This window comes from Miniopterus schreibersii, assembly GCF_964146895.1.
Source record: "Miniopterus schreibersii genome assembly, chromosome: 5".
Lineage (NCBI taxonomy): Eukaryota > Metazoa > Chordata > Mammalia > Chiroptera > Miniopteridae > Miniopterus > Miniopterus schreibersii.
Genome location: NC_138106.1, coordinates 86,507,662 through 86,523,553, shown reverse-complemented (window position 1 = coordinate 86,523,553; position 15,892 = coordinate 86,507,662). Strand labels below are relative to the sequence as shown.

At 40.0% G+C, this 15,892-nt stretch overlaps 1 protein-coding gene across 1 annotated transcript; it reads left to right on the top strand.

Moving 5' to 3' along the window:
• Window positions 1–258: 258 nt before the first annotated feature.
• On the top strand, window positions 259–15,537 carry LOC308557520 (cyclin-Y-like protein 1; the record flags this gene model as incomplete). Its single annotated transcript, XM_081138035.1, has 7 exons — window positions 259–288; window positions 1,483–1,583; window positions 6,517–6,552; window positions 8,885–8,936; window positions 9,786–9,905; window positions 13,515–13,684; window positions 15,468–15,537. The coding sequence occupies 7 exons, from the start codon at window positions 259–261 to the stop codon at window positions 15,535–15,537; spliced, it is 579 nt and encodes a 192-aa protein (XP_080994161.1).
• Window positions 15,538–15,892: the final 355 nt, after the last annotated feature.

Here is a 15,892-nt window from a genome sequence, read left to right as displayed (position 1 = left end):
GAAAGGAGAGGGAGAGGGAGAGACAGAAACATCAATGATGAGAGAGTCATTGATCAAGCCCACAACCCAGGCATGTGCCCTGACCAGGAATCGAACCCCAATCGCCTGGATCCTAGGTCGATGCTCAACCGCTGAGCCATGCCTGGCCGGGCCTGGCAATTTTTAAATGCTCTATATTTTAAAAGACATCAAGCAGATTTTCTTCCTGCCCCATCTTTTGTGCATTTGTGGGGGATTCTGATGGGAAAGTATGTCAGCATGATGAAAGCTGTTTTACATGAATGTGAGGTTGGAAATCTCATCTGAATTAGTTTTAAAAATATAACAAAGCCAAGCATATTAAAACTATTGGTATTCTTTGATATTCAAAAATACTACTATTACTTTCAACTACATAGAGTGACTGGGATTAGTTATTGGCCTTGCATTAAAGAAGAGAATTTTCCTAACATAGTTTAGGTTACTTCAGTATTTGATTATTGCTGTATTGTTGGGCTCTATATAAATCAATAAATACTTCTAAAATAGGTGGATACTTCTAAAGTGTGTTAAAGATAGTTTATTCTCTGGAGTGTCTCAGAAAGTTCATTGTCACCTCTTCAATACCACTGATTGATGTTTCTCTCTCTCTCTCTCCCTCCTTCCCTCCCTCCCTCCCTTTCTTTCTCTCTAAAAAAAGAGTCAATAAAAAAAAATATTAAAAAAAGAAAGAAAAAGGCATTGTAACAGAGAGCAGCATGAGTGAGGCAGGGTATTAAGGAATATCAAATAACTTAGAGAATAGAATTAATGACATTTAGAAATGAATGGAAAGTATTCTCTGAAGTTCTCACTTGAGTAATGTAATGATAGCCTTATTTAAACATGAAGTGAGAGTTAAGTTCTCAACAGTGTTTCATCTGTTCTGGATGGGAGAGAATCTTCAGAGAATAGTCTTTTATACTCAAGATGACGCACTGAGGTTAGAGAGAACTTTGGTCTTTGTGAGCGAATGAGCAGCCCCAAAACACACACACCTCAAAATACATTTGTCTTGTCACATTGTTGCCTAAACAAATATTTATTATGGATTTTCATTGACTGCAATAAAATGATCTTGATTCATTGTTATATAAGGCATTAATATAAATGAATAGTAGAAATAGGAAATCTCAGCTGCTTTTCATTGCTTGAGAAAAAGCCCTAGAATCTTACTCTAAACTTTTTACACTTTAAAGGGAATTTATAATAGGTGTTGGCTTATCGTTAAAGGTAATTATATTAAAGGCAGCATTATATAACCCCTTTCTCAGATCTTGCTGTGAGAGGTAGAGAATCTAATGGGTTTACCATAGAGCTGCACCTGACACCACACTTAAGCAGCTCATAAAGTATAAGAATAATCTAAATGTTTAATTGTTTGACATTTTAACTAAGAAAAAAAAACACACTTTCATAGTTTAACTTACTGTGACATTTTCTTTCATTTCCCTTTCCTTTCAGGAAGCTCCAGGGTGCCTTACTAAAAAGTACAGCTCCTGCTCAACAATATTTCTAGATGACAGCACAGTCAGCCAGCCTAATTTTGGAACCACAGTCAAATGGTGAGCACAACTAGGTTGCCAAGGGCCGAGTGACAGGCCCCTGTGCTAAAAGCATCCTAGCAATACGTAATTTCAGCCACTTGATTGCCCTCTTCAGTGATCTGGTTAAGAAACTGGTGTCAATTATATATTAATTTCAAGAACCTAAATATAAATTTTTTATTTCCATTTTAATCTTCATGTGGATGGAGGAAAAGAAAGCCAGTTAGCAAATAAGAAATCCCAGTATCTTTATTTGCTGAATTTCTGTTGTTAAACCATGTTGAACATAATGAGGAGAGCTGCTATTCTTAGATGTTTCTATAAGAAAGTATTTCTTTATAAAATATAGTCCTAAAACAATGCGTACTACTTTGGAAGTTACTTTTGCGAGAACTAACAGCTTGTTCCCTACTGACACCAAAGTGTATCTGCATTTAAATTTAATTGAATATTGTCAAATTTTCCCCATTGAAACAATAGGTATATTAAATTTTCATTGCTTAAGAAATTAAAATATTTAATATACCTAATACTAGGTATATTAAATTTAATTGTATATGTGTATATATTGATAAAATATATCTCCAAGATACTATATGAACCGTATATAAAAAAATCACAGCATAAAAAATAAAAGAGATGAAGATTTTAAACATAGTTATAATCAAGTTTATGCTTAGGCAAAGGTGAACAGTGCCATGATGGTGAAAACCATTAATTTCTGGGAGCACCCCATAGTCCACAATTGAAGATACACTTTAAAAACACCCTAAGATGAAACTTCCAAGCTTATTTAAAAGAGAAAAAGAACCAAACATAATGTAGGGCTTCTTGACGCCCATTGGGAATGTCCAAGGAACATTATCAATGTCTCTTTGGGATATGAGTGTTGACTTTCCAGAACACAGTTTGAGAAATGCTACCTGACAATATTAATATCCTCACACCTAAATTTATGTCAGCATTTAAAACAAAATTAGCTCATAAACTTAATTTTGTTCATAATATACCAGCTTTTTTTGCTAATTAAATTATCAGTGGATTCTAATTAAAAGCAGCTAATTCACATTCATAAAAATGTAACTATGTTCTCTCACAACTGTTGACATAAATTGTGTTTCAGCAAAAGCCAAGGCCCACCTCTCTCTGAAGGCCTCAATTTTGCCCTAGCTAGTTTGGCTCTGTGGATAGAGCTTCACCCCAGGACTGAAAGGTTTCAGCTTTGATTCTGTCCAAGGGCAGGTACCTTGGATGCAGGCTCAACCCCTGGCCCTAGTTATGGCACGTTCAGGAAGCAACCAATCCATGTGTGTCTCTCACATCAATGTTTCTCTCTCCCTTTCTCTCTCTCCCCTTTCCACTCTCTCTGAAAAGCAATGGAAAAAATATCATTGGGTGAAGATTAACAATAATAATAATAATAAAGTCCTCAGCTTTGGGACCTATTGAGTAATCACTGATGTTTTTATTCAGTCAAGACACTAAGTCCAAGATTTAAACAAACAAACAAAAAACACTGGACTTTGGCTGCATTTCGTAGCTTCTTTTCAATGGGACTACATCAAAATAAAAAGCTTCTGCACAGCTAAAGAAACCATCAACAACACAAAATGGGAGCCCACTGTATGGGAGAACATATTTGCTAATGACACATCTGATAAAGGGTTAATATCCAAAATATATAAAGAACTCACACAACTTAACAAAAGGAAGACAAACAACCTAATTAAAAAATGGGGAAAGGACCTAAATATTTCTCCAAAGAGGACATACAGATGGCCAAGAGACATATGAAAAAATTCTTCAATGTTGCTAATCATCAGAGAGATGCAAATTAAAACCACAATGAGGTGTCACCTCACACCTATTAGAATGGCTCCATCAACAAATCAACAAATGACAAGTGCTGGCAAGGGTGTGGGGAAAGGGGGACCTAGTGCACTGCTGGTGGGAGTGCAGACTGGGGCAGCCACTGTGGAAAACAGTATGGAGGCTCCTCAAAAAATTAAAAATGGAGCTGCCTTTTGACCCAGTGATCCCACTTCTGGAATTATATCCTAAGAATCCTGAAATTCCAATCAGAAAGAACTTATGTACCTCTTTGTTCATAGCAAAGCAATTTACAATAGCTAAGATCTAGAAACAGCCCAAGTGCCCATCAGTAGGTGAGTGGATAAAACAGCTGTGGGACATTCACACCATGGATACTACGCAGCTGTAAAGAAGAAAGATCTCTTACCCTTTGGGACAGTATGGATGTACCTGCAGGGTATTATGCTAAGAGAAATAAGCCAGTTAGAGAAAGACACATATCACATGATTTCACTCATATGTGGAATCTAATTAACAAAATAAACTGATAAACAAAATAGATCCAGGGACATAGAAGTATGGAACAGATAGGAATCTCAGAGGGAAGGTGGGGATAGGGAAGTGGGTGGGGAGAGATGAATCAAAGAACTTATATGCATATGTGCATAACTCATGGACACAGACAATATTATGGGGAAGGCTTGTGGGGGAGGGTGGATGAGGGGAGTAGGGGATCAATGAGGGGGAAGGGGACATCTGTAATACTTTCAACAATAAAGATACATTTTTTAAAAAGTAATAAATAGTATTTTTCTGTAAAAAAAGAGAATAATGTTACAGTGTATAATTCAAAAGTAGTTTTAATGATTAACTTTGCTCAGACAAGTAGGTTTCATGCTTTTTTTTCTGAAAATTAGCCTAATTTTTTGAAACGCAGTAAGTTTTTAATTTGCTCTCCTTAAATTTTCAAAATAATCATTCAGTTCATGCACTATTGGTGAAATAAAGGTTTACAGAGAAAATTAGTAGAGACAATGACTTTTAGGAATGATTTTGAAAAATATGGCTCATGGTGCATTTTTCTCAATGGGGTGGGTGAGCCTTATTAGAATTGCTTATGCAACTTTTTCAACATATATGTTTCTGAATACATGCAATCCACCTCCTTCCTTGACATACTCTCTCAGTGTTACGAGCCTTCTGATCAGCTGAGGAAGGATGTGAGGCATAATTATATGAACCAAAGCATCCAGGGTGATTCTGATCTGTTCTTTTTCTTTTTTTTTTTAAATTTATCTTTATTGTTGAAAGTATTACAGATGTCCTCTTGTTCGCCCATTGACCCCTTCTACCCTGTACCTCAGCCCCCCCCAGGCCTTCACCACACTATTGTCTGTGTCCATGGGTTATGCATATGTGCATATAAGTTCTTTGATCAGTCTCTCCCCACCCACCCCCACCTTCCCTCTGAGACCCCTCAGTCTGTTCCATGCTTCTATGTCTCTGGATCTATTTTGTTCATCAGTTTATTTTGTTCGTTAGATTCCACATATGAGTGAGATCATGTGATACTTGTCTTTCTTTAATTGGCTTATTTCATTTAGCAAAATACTCTCCAGGTCCCACTACGCTGTCTCAAAGCTCAGGGTGATTCTGACCTTAACGTTGCTGCACGTTGCCATCGCCTGGAGAGCTCTAAAGACAATCCTGTCATAGCTAGCGCCAGCTCAATCAGAATGCCTAGAGGTGGAAAGGGCCATTTTTACAGCGTCTCAGGTGCACAGACAGGCTTGGGAACCAAAGCCTGGTTAGAGTGCAGGAGGAAGAACTTCTTGCTGTCAGTGGGACCTAGAGCAAGTCAGGCTTAATCCTGGTTCCCTCATCTGTGAAATGGGTTGGGGAATTGACTACCATCTAATGTTCAGTGGTCATCTTCGGCTTATGTTTTGAATCCTGTGATTTTAAAAGCAGTTTGAAGATGAAACTGTTTTAACCACTATAGAAGTATCCATCTTGTTGCTAAAGACATTGTAGGCCTTTTTCCAAGTGCTATTATTCTATATACCTAGTTATAAAATTCCTATTTGCCTTTCCACAATTACCTTGGGCCTCATTTTAGATATGGAGGGCAAAGAAAAGAAGCATGTAACTTAACCAAGAGAACCTCTTTGTTGCTTCCTACACAACATCTGTGAATGACTGAGGAATACAGTAACTTGCACAGTATCTGAGGACTTACATCTGTTCATTACAATTTCATTTAAATTAATTTCAGAATAAATGTTATTAATATCACACTGTGCTATATTATGCTGCATTGCTAGCACTGTTTATTTCAGGGTAGCTAGCTAGACCTTTGATTTGCTGGCTCTTATATTTGCTCTTAAATTTTTTAATAATTATGTAAAAGTTATCTTAAATGATCTTAAGTTTGCATAGAGCACTTCATTTACCTTTAGAACCATGATGGAAAATGGATGGGTTATTGGATAGTGAACTAAATCAACTACAATGCAGAGCCTAACAACCTTTTAAATATTTTTTGTTTGTTAGTTTTTTATTGATCTCAGACAGAAGAAGGGAGAGGGAGAGAGAGAGATAGAAACATCAATGATGAGAGAGTCGTCATTGATCAGCTGCCTCCTGCACGCTCCCCACCCCCCGGGGATCGAACCTGCAACCCAGGCATGTGCCCTCACCCGGAATCAAACCGTGACCTCCTGGTTCATAGGTCGATGCTCAACCACAGAGCCACACAGGCTGGGCCTAACAACTTTTTAAAAAAGCGAAAAAACTATTGTGTGGCTTAAATTTAAGCATGTGTACAAATTGATAGAATATGTACAGGATAAACGGTTCTATGGATAGAAAGGTAAATCACAGAAAATACATAATAACATATTATAACAATCTAATGGAACATGTCTTCTAAGACCATATACTTAGCATTTTGGTTTCCCTATTTTTGCAAAAATCCAAACTAAAACAAGGGGGAAAATGCCCATATGATACTGTTCTGAATGAGGATTTCAAGACCACAGAGCACTTCGGAAGGTTTTCCACACCCAAACGCCTTTTTAAAGTGTCTTCAGAGATAACATAATAAATTCAATTGTTGCCATTGTTTTTCCCTCCGTAGTGTGACCTTGGCCATATATGACCACATAAAGAACAGGTGAGTGTTAAAAACCTGTCTCGTTATTCTAACTAATAAATTTGCAAGATATCTAGTTTAGTGTTAGGTAATAACTATAGATATTTTGGGGGTAAGCTATAGAGTGTTTTTATTACATTATTAAAATGAATTGTTTGTTTTTGTCTTAGGACTCCTAATGCTTAAATTATTGCAGATCCAAAGGTGTATTTGTTTATGTGGGCTATATTGATATTTACTATATTAGAAAATTAAAATTGACAACTTAAATATAAATAAGTCTCTTGTATGTTAAAATGCTGTTTTTGTAGGACTACTGAAATTTTGAGCTAGATAATTTTTTGTTGTGGCAGATTGCTCCCCTAGGACTCTCTCTCCACCATACACTGTGACAACCAAAGATGTTTCCAACCATGGCCAAATGTCCCCTGAGTGACAAGATCACCTTTGATTGGGAACCATAGTATTAACATAATTTTTATAAAAAATAATTACTTTCTACAGCAAAAACCTGAGCGGAATGTGTGTCCTTTATTTATATCCTTGCAAGACTCTTTATTGAAGAGAGCTAATTCTCATCTATACTTTGTCTTCAATCACTTGCAATTATTTCCATCATTTGTATTGAAGAAACAATGTGAAGGAGACTTAGCCTTATAGAGCTATATGGCCAAAAAAACGGGTATTTCTAAAGTTTTTAGATAATTGTGAATTTATTTGATACTATACCAAAAGTCCACAAGTGCTGGTTTCTTAAATTCATGAATATGAATTTTAAATCATATCCATGAACTTATAGTAAGTGCTCTGTTAAATTAATACTAACTGATCTATCTTGAAAGCTGAAAGAGTCTTTTACTTGTACATGACTTTATAATAATATTGTGCATTGATCATTTGGAAAATATTGGTTCACATTTCTTTATACTGTGTCAAAATGCACTTTTGTGAGTTATTACCACCGATCTTACCAGAAAAGTTCTTAAGTATTGAAAAGTTGTCCGGCTCACAAGAGAAGGTACACGTTTTCTCAAATCCTGATTTTTAGCTTAATGGATTGAATTGTGTCATTGGCAACAAATATACAAGTTATTTTCCTTAAAAGGACAAGCTCAAATTTCACTTTTGAGAGAATGCCAGTTGTACTATGAAAGAAGGATGTTATTCTGTGAAAAGGGGCTTGCTCAGCTCACAACTAAGTCACAAGTGTTTTTGTTGGCACATCCGTATTTCAGGTGCAGAAGTGCTTAATGCATACTTTCCACTCAGAATGTGAAAAAGCTTCAAAGATGAATAACACCATTACTTTTTACTCCTTTATCAGGATGTTCTTAAGTAAAGCAATTTTTTTTCCCTGCAAGTGGCAGTGAGGAGGTACAGTTCGGTACCACTGCCTTGATTCATGTTCTGTTAAAAGTTTCTTACTTTTCCTTTAAACAATCATTGCAAATGTCAGTGTAAAACCAGGCGATGCCTGAATGTTCCTATAGAAACAGTTTTGATCGCATGGGCCTCCTGAAAAGGGTCTAGAAGAGCCCCAGAGGGCTGCAGACACACTGGGAGAACCACTGTGTGAAGGAGCAGCATGTATTAGTGTGGTGAACCTTCAACTCAAAAGACCAATCACTTTTAAAATAAAAAGACAAGTTTTTAACTAAAACTATTTAAAATAAACAAGAAGAGAAATATAAAATGAGAATATAATATAGCAAACTAATAAAAGGAAAAAACAGAGAAAAACATGAATCTCATATGCATATGAGTTAAAATTCTAAAGACAGCCTGGCCGGCGTGGCTCAGCAGTTAAGCATCAACCTGTGATCGGGGAGGTGGCCAGTTCAATTCCCAGTCAGGGCCATGCCCGGGTTGTGGGTTCGATCCCCAGCAGAGAGCATGCAGGTGGCAGCCAATTAATGACTTTCTCTCATCACTGATGTTTCTATTTCTCTCTCCCTCTCCCTTCCTCTCTCTGAAATCAATAATGACATATTTTTTAAAATTCTACAGACATTATTGCCCAGCACGCTTGCTTTATATAATGTTCTTGTGTATTTCAATGTGAAGTTAGAAAAATAGAAATACATTTGGTTTACCAGCATTGCCTGTTAGGGAGGTCAGGGCTTATAAAGGCAACTCTGGCTGGTCACTGTAGAAACGATCTCACAGAATTTGATCTGCTGAGTAAAAGGAGGTCAGAAAACCCTCTTAAAAATCCAAGAGAAGTGTTTGTAAATCTGCTTTCTTGAAGGGTTAAGCCTCTCCCTCCAAACCTCTCTCTACTCCCAGCAGCTGTCTTACTAAGGTATTAACAATTCCTGAATTAGTTTTCTAAATGCACATTCTTATTTTTTAGAGCTGGAAATAGGTCCTTGGATGTTTTTGATGAGCGATCACACTCACTCATAGTAAGTGTCAGTTTTATTGAGGCGGTATTTTTCTCAAATTCAGTTGGGTTTATTTTATGCTGATTTTCTTTGGATTAATTACTAGAAGAAAATTATTCCCTCCAGCTTGAAGTTAAAATTATCTTCCTTTAAGTCTTCTTTCCTACCCAATTTGGTATCTAACTATTTCAAAGGAGTGTTGCCTAAGGGATATGTCAGTGAGAACTGAGTTGCATCTTTATAATTAGAGAGCTAAGGATAGTAAACATACTCCAAAAACCGAAAATTATTTTTTCAAAGATAACTTTTTAGTAGCATCAAACAATATAAATATTTGTAAATAAACCTAACAGATATTGTTAAGATTTTTATGAAGAAAATTAAGCACCTAATTAAATTTTAAATCAATTAAAATGACAAAAATTATTAATTCACCTCTTCAGATGCTCTGTAGTGATATGCGGCTGCTGACTGCTGTGAAGCGCGGCACAGCATTAGATCTTGTGGTTACAGGAAATGGAAAGTGTCCTTTCAGAGTCGACTGCAGAGATGTCTGACATGGCTATCAACAAGCATTTTGAACCTGAAAGTAGTTTACATTTAGATAAACCTCTGTAAGGGGAAGGTGGAAAGGATCATGTTTAAGTTTCCTGAGGTTGTGCCTGTATTTTTTTTTTTAATGACTGGTGGTGAGTATGGAATCAGCATTGCTCTTTAAGATCCTACTGTCTGTATTTAAAATACTAAAAGACATGTCACCCAATCAGAACTATTTTAGGGGCACGTGGGCACAAGTATCAGATGGCTATTTTGAGAGTACTTAAGCATTTTTCTTCAATGGATACTTACATTGCACTTCTTTCTTTTCAGCGAGAAATGGCTCCAGAGGAATATTTTAAGCAAGACCCTGAACCCACGTGTGTCTATAGGTTTGCCCGCCCTCTTTTCAGGGCCATGCAGATGACAGCCAACTCTGCAATAGTGACGTTGGTAAGACGGTTCTCTTTCCAGAAAGCATCTTTTCTGTGTTGTTCACAGGCTATGTCCTGTTTTTCAAATAAAAGTAGGTTCCTGAAATGGTCATCAGATCTTTCAGAGAAACCTCTCACGCATTCGAGCTACATAATCATTATGATTTAAAATGCTATTGCTTTTCTCATCACAAACAATTGCTATCAGAGGCAGCGAGAGATTTTTGGTTCCTCCCTGCGCACCTCAGGAGACATATGCACATGCAGTGCACACACATGCACACATGCAAGGTGTGCCCATGGGGTAGGATGGGAGTAGTAACAAAGCTGTCTGGCCCCCAGGCAGTGACTGATTCAGTGTAAGTCGAAGCTGAGTCCCCAGCTGTATCCCCCAGGCAGTTCTCATGTGTGCCCTGATTGGGGACTGTCTCCCTAAATTCTGTTCCCTGGGTGATGGGTGTTCATTTATCCCCGCTGTCCTCTCGGGCCGCCTGTGAAGTCGCCCAGGATCGTAGTGCCAGAAGTACGTAGAAGGTTTGCAAGTTGCCTGCTAAGCTGCAGCTGTGTGAGGGCCTTTGTGCCATCCATACAGAATTCCCATGGGAAGATTCTACCGTTTTAAATAATAAGTTCTACTGTGGTGAGAAGTGGTCCCTGCACGGGCTGGAGGGAAAGAGTACTGAGGCCAGTGCCTCCCGCCTTAGTAGCCAGTTAAAATATGAGAGAGGCAGCTGGGCTTCTGAAGAGAGCTCCCCTCCCGCCCCCGGCCCAGTGGGCACTGAATCAGACACGGGCCTTTCCATGGAGCTCCCAGCCATTTGGGGTGCTCAGCACACGCTGGAGAAAGGCAGGGTGGTGCCTCCACGTGGAGAGCCAGGTGACACAGGAGAGAGCACCTGGGGCGGGAGAGGGGGAGTTCTTTGTAGACAAGTTAAGCTTGATGTGCCCCTGAGACAGCAAAGCGGCAGTGCGGCAGCCTTCAGGTCATTTGAACATATGGAACTGGAGCATGAATCTGAGCTAGAGGTAGGTAATTAAGAGCAGCAGCTCAAATGCAGAGAAAGCATGTGAGTATGAAGTGGATGGAAGACCGAATAGTGCCCAAGGGTAGGTACTCAGTGTATATTTATGGAACGAGCAACTCTTGATGGATTTGGCGTTTTGACTTCACTGTCTTGAACCTCCGTTACCTGGGCTTCTCTTTCATTATTTTCAACTGGGTTTCCCACCACTGTAGCCACTCTGGGGACCCGTCCCTTCAGTGCCGATAGTCCCTGCAGATCTGAGCGCTGAGGGCCAGGAGAGCCGGCTGAATAAAGGGCTCGCCTTTATGTAGCTTCTATTCTAGTGAGGAAGACCTAAGTACTTTTTTCACCAGTGTTTTGAAAAAGGTCAGTGAATTAGGGGGTAGCACACACCAAGGAGGTAAAGCAGGCCACGTGATAAAGTTATTAGAGGGGCTTACTATTTTACATAGACTGATCTAGAATAGCCTCTTTAAAGAGGTGACATTTGAGCCGTGACCTGACTGAGCGGGGGAGATGAGGCAGAGGGAACAAGAGCTAGATTCTGAGGCGGGAACAGGTTGTGTGTGCTCGAGGGACAGTGAGGTGTGGCCAGTGTGGGCAGAGTGTGGAATGAGGGAAAGAATGTAGGACGTGAGGCCATAGGAGGGCGCTGTCCTATCTTACAGGGCCTTGTAGCTTGCAGGCCGTGGAAAGAGTTAAATTTTTATTTGTTCAGTGGAAAACCTTTGCAAGATATTGAGCAAGGGAGTGAAGTGCTCTCAGTTACAGAGCTGTTCTGGCTGCTTTGGGGAGACTGCACTGTAGCTGGAAGTCCCCGTGGAGGCGGAGAAGTCAGAAGGCAATAATAGTAATCCAAGTGAGAAGTTACCAGCAGAACAGGAAGCAGTCAGATTGCGGCGACAGGCAGAGATAATGAGAGTTGCTGAAAGACCGGAGCAGGCTTGCTCGTACAGACTCGGCTCAAGCCACGAGGCAAACGGCAGTGACCGCTATGCCATTAGGGAAGACTTGGGAAGTGGGGAGTTGGGATGAAGAGCCCTGGCATTTATGTCAAGGCACCAAGGACCTTAGCTGTAGTAGACTCCGCAGAGTGGTGGTGGCAGGAGGCAGACTGCAGCGGCTTACGGACAGAGTGGGAGATGGGACACATCATCAGGGCACCTACTGTGAGCGGAAGGAGAGGCAGCCTTCTCGGGGTCGCGGGACGTGGGGTGGGAGACACGAAAGCACATTCACACTGGGGAAAATCTCTGGCAGACAGGGAGGAATTCTTCAAAAAGAGGTAACTGTGGGAACAGTGTTCTGCAGAAGTGGGATGGTGTTGGCTTCACCGACAGAAGAGTCAGCTTCAGCGAGAAGAGAAAGTTCAATTCCACTGACCCTGGAGGGCAGGTGGTCTAAATGAATGGCTCTGGCCCAGATCAGGTTCGCCAGGAAAGTGAGAGACTGCCAATGTTGTTTAAGGGTCTCTAATTATAGAGTTGAACCTTGTAAGGATGTTCATTCTTAGGATACCTGAGAGGGCTAAGCTTTGGGGAATAGGTTGCAAAATTTTACTAAGATCATATAATGTTCAATAACCATTTGTTTCTGAAAACACAGTTGAGTTTGGAGAACACTGGAAAATTCTGGCTGTCAATCTGATAACCTTCAGAAAGTAAACATGCTCTTTAAAACTGGACTTTTTTCTTTTGTCGAATGGCATATATACTCTTACGGAAAGCACCCTTTGAGGTAACACCAAATCAAAGCTTACCTCTATAGCCCTTACTCAGCTGTTAACGTCACCCGATTCTTTGTAGACAGAGCATTTAATATAGGTAAAAGAAATTGTGAAACCGCCCAAGCTGCCTGGCAGGTTAGAGGAGCACCAGGGATACAGAAACTGACAGCTCGGTTACCACCTCAAACCAACAGAAGTGACTCTGTTTCAGATTATGTAAGACAGAGGCATCTCATAAAGCGATGATGGAGATGTGAACATTAGGGGATGTGAAAGGACTGTCCTCTGTGTGCATGTGTGCTCCTTACGGAGGCACTAAGGGCAGGATTCCTTGACAATTGTGCAGAGCAGCCTGAAAACGCCTGTTTGCACTGCCTGTCCTGCTGCACAGCAGCCTGAGGGCTCTGTGACCACCAGTTTTTGTCTTTAGCTTGTGCCACAAAAGAAGATATAAACGTGTTCAGTATTACCAGGGATTTACATATTCAAGTATTTTGTAAAATCACCATATAATAACCAGGCAGGTATGAGACATTGCATGTGGCAAACACTCAAGAATTCATTGAACAACTTGGATCTATGCTGGGCCTGTATATGGGGCCCTTTATAAGCAGAAAGGAAATGACGTTTCTTCAGGAAGTCCTTTGCTAAGATGTCCATTCATTCCTATGACCAAAAATTGGGCTGGAAATTTGCATGGTCAGAGTATCTGATTTGCAGCTGTGACTTGACCTCGGGCTTTGGCTGGCCAAGCAGTCTCTGTAGAACCTAAGAATGAAAGGCATGTTGAAAACAGATGATATCTGTCGTTCCTAACAGTTCTTATCACAGCACTTAAACTGAGCTAAAGTCAAAGACCAGTGTTCTACTTTCACAGATTTACATAGAAAGGCTTTTGATGTATGCCGAGATCGACATCTGCCCCACTAATTGGAAAAAAATTGTTCTGGGAGCTGTTCTTCTTGCCTCGGAGTTTTGGGAAGATAGGGATGTGTGGATTGTGAACTACTGCCAGCCCATCAAGGACATCATTACAGTTGAGGACATGTGAGTCTGTAAGGTTTTGGTGAACTTTTCCAATAGCTCATTTGCCTCCATGAAGTTTACATGTTAATGAATATTTTTAAAGGTTAACATTGTGCCGAGAACTGATATAGGCGTAAAACTACATGCTTCTTTAAATCCACCTTTGGTATAACAGTTCCTATTTCTCATCGTTAATTATTAGGTCTTAATGTGTCATTGCTTTATAATCTGCTTGATGACTTGTATTTCTCTGGTGGTTTTTGGCAAACATTTTATGAGCTCGCTACCATAACCACAGTGCAGTAGCTGTTTCCATGGCTTTCTGAAAACCACCCACCAGTTCCAGTTCATTTTTAAGGGGCACACATCTGGCAGTTTAAATAAATGTGTGGCCACTGTTAGGGTCTTAGGGCCTCTAAACTATTGAGGGATCATAGTTTAAACCTGAGTTACACATTGTATATTTGCTTTTACTGGTCCTTTCCTTTATTGTATCTAAAGTTCTTTTGTTAAAGCAACCATGATAGAAAAATAACCACATATAAAGGTTTCAGATCCCTGTGCTCCCTCCTGCCCTTTTAAGAAAATTGCACATATTTAAAAATAAATCTGAGAATTAGGAAGCTCCTACCTCTCATGCAGTGGAAACACCACTGGGCACCACCCAGTGCCCCTGCCTTTCCAGGGTTTCCTGGGCACTCAGCAGCCACAGCAGTGCCTCGTGGGGAACCGCAGGTCAACAAGGAGAGGGATCCTAACAGGTGGCTCACTAACGTGGGAGTGAAACCACACATATGAGGGCTTTCCATGTGGCCACACTGACTGCTGTGAAGGGCTCTGAGGGTGGCAGGCAGGATGAGCCAGAGATATTTCCAGCAGACTCTGAGTGCCCTGACTGTGAAAATGCCTTTGTGGGTGTCACATGGAAAATGTAAAAGAACACCTCTTGATTATATGAAGCAGCATACAAAGATCAAGGCCGCGGTGGGCCGTGACAAGGGTTTGCTGTCTTTACTCATTTCTCTACCTAAGGCTCATTCAGAATTACCAGAGGGCACATTTGCACCAAGTGATGGTGCTTGTGACTAAGGAGCCAGAGATTGCCAGTAGCTGTCTAGGTGGCTTTCGGGGAGAAAGCCCACTTTGATAATAGTGTAAAGCAGGTAGTCATGGTGATCTTGTTGGTAGACACCTTAGCAGAGTGTGTGACAGCAAATAATGACTGAAGCAAATGGAAGTACTTTGGGAAGTGGCAGAAACTGAAGTGACTTTAATCACCACTGTCATCAGTCTTCAAACTGGTCCCTTGAAGGACGGGAAATTTGTCCTCGTGAACACTAGCCCTGCCATGATGGCTGCTGAACTCAAGACCTGCAACTCAGCTGGTGGGGCTCTGGTTCTAGTTATAACAGCAGAGAACGGGCAGGGAAATGTGTGGGCTCTCAGAGGAGAGCTCCAGGGGCAACGTGGGCAGTGTCTGTCTAGCTATAGAAAGACAGGTTGTAAACAATGCCTTTTGTGTATAAAGAGGAAAAAACACAGACAGGCGCTATGTGTATAATCAGCTGCTTTTGTTTGTGACCTTTGGAAACTGGAAGGCAGTGCCAGAATGTTTAGTATGCAGAGGTTTCGTCCCCCTGCTATTGGTAGTGGTCACATTTTGAGTCTAAATTAAAAATTGGTGTCTATCAACTTTATCCTAAAACTTTCCAACATCTGTGTGTCTTTTAAAAATATTATTTCCCTTCAAAATAAGTTAAGCTGAGCAGCTGCTATTCAGAAAATTCGCTGTGCCTGTAAACAGGATGCCGTTCATCCGTCTAGCCATTGAGAAACGAGACAAAACCCAGAAGACGCTCATTCTGTGGGCATAATGCTTTCAGTCCACGATTAAACCTCTATTAATAGGTTAATTCTATGAAGTTACTGTATTTCTACACAATTAAAGTGTATTAGTGAAGAAAATATAAAATTGATAATGGAGATTTATTTCTGTAGTAAATTAAGTCGTGATTAGCTGATTATCAAAACGTCCAGCATGCGAGTGTAATCAGTTTGTTGTCATCCTAATAAATTTAATTTAAATATATATATATACACATATATATAAAACCATAAAACATTATATGATTCACATTTCTATAGACTAATGGCCATAGGAACCGGAAAATAATTGTGGAAGTAGGTTCAGTTGGGTTTAAAGTTCAGCAGATAAGAAAAGCTCATCCC